The sequence below is a fragment of the Lactuca saligna genome, chromosome 7, assembly GCF_052625555.1.
Source record: "Lactuca saligna cultivar CGN05327 chromosome 7, ASM5262555v1, whole genome shotgun sequence".
Taxonomy (NCBI): Eukaryota; Viridiplantae; Streptophyta; class Magnoliopsida; order Asterales; family Asteraceae; genus Lactuca; species Lactuca saligna.
In genome coordinates this window covers 144,619,750-144,627,498 of record NC_136423.1, presented here as the reverse complement: position 1 = coordinate 144,627,498, position 7,749 = coordinate 144,619,750, and the positions used below count along the sequence as shown (strand labels likewise).

The window sequence follows — 7,749 nt, the reverse complement described above, 5'->3', positions numbered from 1 at the left end:
TCAGTTGCAGGGAGTATCTTGGTTCTCCAAGATAGACCTGAGGTCCGGGTACCATCAAGTCAAAGTTAAGGAGGAGGACATGGAGAAGACCGCATTTCGGACCTGTTATGGACACTAAGAATTCGTCACTACTAGAAAAAAAACCCTTTAATGACGCACAAACAATGACTCGCGGTGATTTACGATACGCAAAAGTGTGTACCCCAAAAATAATGTCATCTATTCTAAAATTTGAAGGATAGAAGGCGCGCGTTTTGTGCGCGCCCTAAAATTAGTGTCAGAAAAGAAAAAAAAAAGAAATACGGAGGATGCCTTTCATAAGATGTGCGTCATGTAAGTGTGTCGCTTTATATTTTTTTTTAATGAAACACGTGTTTCAAGCGGGAAATGAAATCTCAAAAATTAAAACCCCGCCTCCTCTTCCAATTAGCAAGAAAGAAGCCTAGGGTCTTTGTCTTCCCCTCTCTCTCTCTCTCTCTAACCTAAAACCCAACCTGCGATTTCGTAGAGATCTCCCATGGCTGTAACAAATATTGTCTCGTCTCACTGATCTTCGCAGCGATGGTGGTTTGAGGGAAAGAATATGGCAGCGACGGTGGCTCCAAAGAAAAAAGACGCCACATCGGTGAATTTAGGGATGGAAGATAACAATGATGAGTGGGTCAACCCTCATGAAATCGATCCACACTTGCTACTTTTCTCCTACCTTTCTCTCCACCCTTCTCTTTCACCATAATCATCTTCTTATTCATTCACAAAATATTCAACATGAAAATCTAATCGTTGTTTCATATTTCATTCATTCATATAAAGCCCCGATATTTCAATTCAATTTTGAACCCTACCTAAATCATCATCCTGGAAAAACCCTAGCACATCATCCCTAAAACGCCCAATAGAAAAAAAAACCCAGAATTAAATCCCTAATTGATTCAGATGATGAGAACTTGGATGAAGTCGCACCTTCTTCACCCTCCGATTCGACTTCATGGCATTGTTGATTCAAAGTTTTAGGTAATATTTCTTGATATTGTTATACTCTTATCTCTTCAACTATCTTCAATCGTTCGCTTCAATGTCTCCAGTCGATTTCATTATCTTCAATCGATCGAAGTGAAAGATGCCTATATTTTCGGAGTTGATTTGTTAGGTTTCGTTCACATCCCTATGGAGGAGACCGCGATCTCCTCTTCATTCCACGATCCCCACTTGTACTCTCTATGCATCTCAGGTATTCTTTGTTCCTTCTCCCCTATTCTCATTCTTGTTTGATTTCTTAGGTTCGACACTTCTCAACAACATTCGTCGACTTACTTGTAGATTTCCTTCAATTCGATGTTTCTCTTAACCTAGGAAGCGTGAATCTGGTGGTTTCGAGGTTCAAGATGTGTCGGTTCCTGATAGTGTCGACGGTGGCGACTGCGAGGAAGTCGAAGTTGGCTGAAACAATTGTGCTAGGTTTTAGCAACAAATATATGGACATCCATATACATATTGCGATTTCAAAGTCATCTTATGAAATCAACATTCCCTCAATTTCAATTTGATGCAGGTAATACACAACCAACTACAAGTTTCTCTCTCTCTCTCTCTCTCTCTCTCTCTCTCTCTCTCTCTCCCCCCCCCCCTCTCTCTCTCTCTCTACTACTCGACAACCACCCAGGCACCCACCACCCTTCCTCTTCTCTCTGGTTCACCACCGCCGTCAATAGAGCCCCATTATACATATTGGTCATGCTTTAACTGCTACTATCCAGGTTATTTTTTTAAAGAACTCTTACATTAGGAGATATGCAACAATTCTTGTGTACTTACTATTTTATGTTTCTCAACGTCAGCTCATGGATAGGATGTTTGATGAATTTGCAAATCTCTGGATGAAAATGAAGATTCAAGTTAAAACCAAAGAAGAGCTTGATTCAAAACAGTACATATTCAGACCTCGTGCTTTTGACATTAAAGATGTCATTGAAATGGACGTATCTACCCTCGAAAGTTCGATTGCCAATGAAGCTTTCTCAGAGTGGAAGGAGTTGGCTTCAGAGGAAGTATCTGTTGAAAGTGAAAAGGTAAGCATTCCTCTTGCTAACATTTGTTAATGCAATTGTACTAATGGAAGAAATTACTTCATTTGTTAATCGAAAAATAATTTGGGTTTGATACTGCTGTAGAGGAAGCTCAAAGAGCAATAAATGTTGCACATGTGGAAGTGGAAAGTGTTGAAAATAGAGTTGGAATAGTGAAACTTATGGGTCGATATAGTGGCAAGTATCTATCTTCAATCTCCTCATGAAATAATAAATTGTTAAAAAGTTAAATTTTTTCTCTCATTTATTCTTCCAAACTTGTTTGACCTTTTTGAGGATTCATTGCCATGTTTGCCATGTTGGCAAGGCGAGATGTGGTAACTAAATAACAAATTTGTAATATTATTAGTTTTATTAATCTGTAAATCAAGAATAAAATAGATATGTTAATAATAATTAATAGGTGTTATTGTAATTGTAAAACAGGATTTCTGCTTGATTCCAGAGTCTCCATTCTATCTAGAAGGGCAAGGTGGTCTTTTTGAGTTCATTCAACATAGACTTAAAGAGAATGGGCATGTGGTGACTGTGTTAGCTGAAGGAGCAGACCAAGAATATGTTTCTGAAAGTGTGAATGCAGTTGAAGAGAGAGAGAGATGCATCTGGAAATAAACTGCTTATTGACATCAACTTATTAGATCATTAGTGGGTGATGATGACCCAATCCCAGATGTGAGGAAGCCTGCCAAGCGACAGTCTGGTAAAGGTTGGTTTCTCTTCAATTTCTTGATTCTTTTACTTATAACAAGGTTAAGGATTACCTTTTCTTTCTGTAACATTTGCAGGTATTTTTATGAAGTATAGAAATTCAAGAGTCTCATACACAAAAACTAGAAGAAAAACTATAAATAAAAAATTCTGAAAATACCCCTGTATCATATTTTTTGATTTATCCTAACAGTTAATACAAACGCTCATTATCTGCAAGGCCGTCTATATCTATATCTATGCCTGAATATAATAATACAATAGACATGTTGATGAGGTTGCTTACTAGTACTAGAGAGGATTTTTCCTTGAAAGAGTTGATGGAATAATTTTTAAGAACATGTAATTAAATTAAGCAACATAAATATTGGTACTATATTGTAAGAACACGAACGGCGACTCAAAGCAACTCCAACTGATTCCAGTAAATTTCCAAGAAGACATGCATAACCAGGGAACTCAGCTGATATGTCAACAGGTAATATTTTTTCATAATTTTGACTACATGTTGCCATTTTATGAAGATAATACTGACATAGCCCCTGTGAAACATAAGTCTAGACATAGAAACAATGACATATTTCAATATGTGGAAGCCAAATAAAATAGACAGATGAATTGATGAAATGTTTTTACAACTGAATTACCTCCTTTAGGTGAGGAAAAATCTTCCATAGAAAAGGAATTGTTAGAATTTGGGAGGCAAAACTCCATTGAAGGTCAATATCTAGACAAACACAATACCCTTGACTAGTATGAGTAACAACTAGGGCAAGAACACGCTCCATTAAAGATACACTTCCAATTCGGCTTTCAGAGTTTAAACTTTCCTACAAAAATTTAAATAGGTAACAAGTAAAAGATAAGGTAAGACTAAAACAGGATGCAGATTTTAAAAAACTAAAACATATTAACAATTAACATAACCTTCCTGTAATAACAATCTCCCGGAAAATCTTATATATGTTTTGTTGCAAAAGATAACTGGCTATCTTACAAGACCAAGGAAGCTTGGGATCAATCAACAATGCAGCTGCTTTCAACAAGATACTTGTTGGTGTATTTGAGTCCAAATATGTTGATAACAATTGATGAACAACTTGTAGCTTGACAGGTATGCATGCTGTTTACATTTAATTTAGGGTGGACTTGTAACATGATTGGTTTATTACTTAGAGATTATGATGGAAAAGTTACTCATGAGGAAATGGCATCTGCAGCAATATACTTGAAAGATAATTTAGGCAAGGAAGGAGTTCAGGAGCTTATCAACAACCTTTCCAAAGAGAAAGGTCACCCTCGTTACATTACAACTTGTAAAAATTTACTCCAAAACAGAACGCACTTGATTCCCAAAGATAAAGTTCCATTCATTTGGCAACCAAACAAAGCTCAAATTCCAATTCCTTCAAAATCCACACCACACCCTAATAACTTTGTCTTTATACCCAACAACATGACTTGTTTTGGTATGTGTATTGTATGACAGAGGGGAATATTCTTGTTGAAGACATAGTGAAATTGGGCAGTCGAGCAGAGGATGCTGACTGATTGATCTCAATTCTCTCAACAACCACAGATGAGATGAATAATGGTATTGTATTCTTTTGTTTGATTTTAGATGTAACTAACTAGTATATGTATAACTTCCAATACCTTTTTTTTTACTTTTTGTAGCCAGATTGTGAGGCTAGCTTGCTGAGTGAGTGAAATGGTTTATTTTTTTAACCCTGATCTGTTGTTGCTTAGGCCTTGTTTATTTTTTCTTATTCTTGTGGAACCAATGAGCAAATAAAGTATGTTTTTTATCAAGCTGTTGTATCTATTCAGACTCGGCTTAGAGAAATGGTTGCAAGAGATGAGTTCAGAAGAAGAAGAAACAAGGCTGCAACTATAGTTCAGGTACTATGGATGAATTATGTTTGTAAAGTATTTAAGAAAATGATTAGAAATAGGGTGAATTTGTACAGATTAGTTAGCTGCTTGTAGGTTGATCTTGAAAAAACAAAGGGGAAATGGATTGTATTTTTTGTATCTATTTTGTTTGTAAATTTTTGTTACAACTTCTATTGATTTGTTTCATCTTTCCATGGAACGATTATTTGTATGACATTAAATTTATGCAATGGATTCTATTTTTTGTATATGATATTTTATTTTCTATTATGAATCATTAAATACAAATTTAATTTGAAAATAAGTAAATCTATAAAAAAATATATTTTTTAAACATTTTAAATTATGATACGCAAAAATGTGTGTCATCTTCATTTATGACATGGCCTTTCTTGATAGGGGCTTTCTTCATACGCATTGCGTGTCATTAACACACGCGTCGTAAGGTTACGACACGCGAATGCGTGTTGTCTTCCTTTATGACAGGGCCTTCCTTGATACGCATTGCGTGTCGTAAAAGCGCGTCGTAATTGTGCATCGTCAATGAGCGTCGTAAATGTGTGTCGTCTATAGACGACGCACAAAAGCGCTTCGTCTCTCTTCATGGCAGGGCCTTCCTTGACGCGCATTTGCGCGTCGTCTGAGCCTTTTACGACGCGCAATCAGCATCGTAAAAGGCTATTTTTCTAGTAGTGCGTAGTGATGCCATTTTGGCTCACCAACACCCCAACAATATTCATGAACCTGATGTATCGGTTCTGCAGACCGATGCTCGATCGCTCGGTCATCGTGTTCATAGACAATATCTTGGTATATTCCAAGACCAGAGAGCAGCACGAGGAGCATCTTTGGGAGTTATTGGGAGTTCTAAGGTGGGAACGGCTTTATGCCAAGTTCTCGAATTGTGAGTTTTGGTTACAGGAGGTTCAGTTCCTCAGACACCGTGTTAACTAGGAGGGGATTTTGGTCGATCCGACCAAAATCGAGGCGGTTATGCAATGGGAGGTTCCGAAATTTCCTTCGGATATCAGGAGTTTTCTAGGATTGGTAGGGTACTACCGGAGATTCATACGGGAGTTCTCCAAGATTGCAGTACCCCTCACTTGTCTGATGAGGAATGGGGTGGATTTTCCGATGGGGCCCTGAGCAACAGAGGGCGTTTGAGACTCTCCGACAGCGATTATGCAAGGATCCAGTATTGACTCTCCAGGAGGGAGTGGAGGATTTTGTAGTGTTCTGTAATGCATCTATCACGAGACTAGGGGCGGTCCTCATGTACAAAGGATGGGTGATAGCTTACACATCGCGTCAGCTGAAGCCGCATGAGACAAGATACCCTACTCATGACCTGGAGTTGGGAGCGGTGGTATTCGCTCTCAATATTTGGAGACATTATCTCTACGGGATCTGTTATACCATATACACGGATCACAAGAGCCTGAGACACATCATGGATTAGCCGAACTCGAACATGAGACAGTGCAGGTGGCTAGATGTAGTCAAGGACTATGACTGTGAGATCCATTACCATCTAGGTAAAGCGAACGTGGTGGCGGATGCTCTGAGCCGCAAGTCAGCTGGATCTTCCACACCAGCGACATGTATGAGGATATCAGTGGATTCTCCACTCGTGAGTTTGATTAGAGAGGCTCAGGCTGAGGGCATGCAACCAGAGAACTAGAAGCTAGAGAGGATCAGGGGCGAAAATGTCTGATTTGTACAGGATAGCAGAGGATTGTTGACCCGATGCGGTCGGGTATTGGTTCCGATGTCTGGTGGGGTCAGGCAGGTGGTTATGGAGGAGGCTCATAAGTCTCACTTCTCTATTCACCTGGGAGCCACCAAGATGTACCAGGATTTAAGTTTGAGCTACTGGTGGTCGTGCATGAAGCGAGAAATCACTTGGTACGTCGAGAGGTGCTTGACCTACAGGATGGTCAAGGCCAAGCATTAGAGGCCACATGGCAAGCTGCAGCCTCTAGATATTCCCATGTGGAAATGGGAATAGATCACCATGGACTTCATTACCAAGTTTCTGAGGAAGACAAAGGGATTTGATGCTATATGGGTCATCGTGGATCGATTGACTAAGAGTGCCCATTTCTTGGCCATACGGGAGAGTTCGTCGGCTGAGAAGCTGGCCGATGTTTATGTCTGTGAGATCGTTGCTCGCCACGGAGTTCCAGTCTCTATTGCTTCCGACCGAGATGTTAGATTCACCTCCTACTTCTGGAAGAAATTCCACGAGGAGCTAGGCACAAGACTGCATTTTAGCACAACATATCATCGATGAGTTGGAGCTGAAGGGTCGGGTAGGGCATGCCAGACTCGTACTGTGAGCTAAGGAGCAGTCCAGATACGAGATGAGGGCTGGGTAGGGCATACTAGACTCGTATTGTGGGCTTGGAGGCAATCCAGATGTGAGTTGTGGGTTGGGAAGGCAATCCGGACTCACACTATGGGCCCGGGGTAATCCAGTCTGTAAAGCTGCGGACCCAGTACATGTTGTTATTTGTATATGTGTTATTTGTAGTGTATCAGTATTTTGGGGGAACTCACTAAGCTTTGGGGTTACAATTTCAGTTTTTGTTTCAGGTACATCAGATGGTCATGGGAAAGCAAATGTGTGATCGTAAAACTCCTCATGTTTATGACTTATTTCTAGGACACTCTAATATTATACAATTTTGAAAACAAGTTTTGTAATTATTAATTGTTTTGAAATGTATTGAAAAAGTTTAAATTTGGCATGATTTTCATTGGTGTTACAGACCATCCTTACGAAGCCCTAATTAATTTTTGAGTGTTCTTGAGCTCTTTGTGCCATTTTCTGTGTGTTAGAAGCTTGAGAAGAAAGAAAAGGCTTGGGAGATCAAGAGAAGGCTAGTAGATCCAGAAGTTTTGGCACATTTCCTGCTTGTTTAAGGTAAAAAGCTTCAACCTTGACCATTTATCTCTTAGATCTCTAGTTAGGGCAAGTTTCTACCTTTTCTAAGATTTAGTAGAGCCATGTTTGGGATTTTGTGGTTCTAAGGGGGTATAACTTCAACTCTTGAAC

General features: G+C 39.3%; 1 protein-coding gene across 1 annotated transcript; it reads left to right on the top strand.

The window, feature by feature from the left end:
- Window positions 1–1,663: 1,663 nt before the first annotated feature.
- LOC145004092 (midasin-like) lies at window positions 1,664–2,259 on the top strand. Its single transcript, XM_078962993.1, has 2 exons — window positions 1,664–2,069; window positions 2,172–2,259. The coding sequence occupies exons 1-2, from the start codon at window positions 1,842–1,844 to the stop codon at window positions 2,190–2,192; spliced, it is 249 nt and encodes an 82-aa protein (XP_078819119.1). The 5' UTR covers window positions 1,664–1,841; the 3' UTR covers window positions 2,193–2,259.
- The last annotated feature ends 5,490 nt before the right edge of the window (window positions 2,260–7,749 follow it).

Bases quoted from the DNA above. Each gene is read 5' to 3' on its own strand.
- LOC145004092 (XM_078962993.1), top strand. From the start codon at position 1,842: ATGGATAGGATGTTTGATGAATTTGCAAATCTCTGGATGAAAATGAAG. The intron at 2,070-2,171 runs GTAAGCATTCCT...ATACTGCTGTAG, and splicing joins TATCTGTTGAAAGTGAAAAG to AGGAAGCTCAAAGAGCAATA.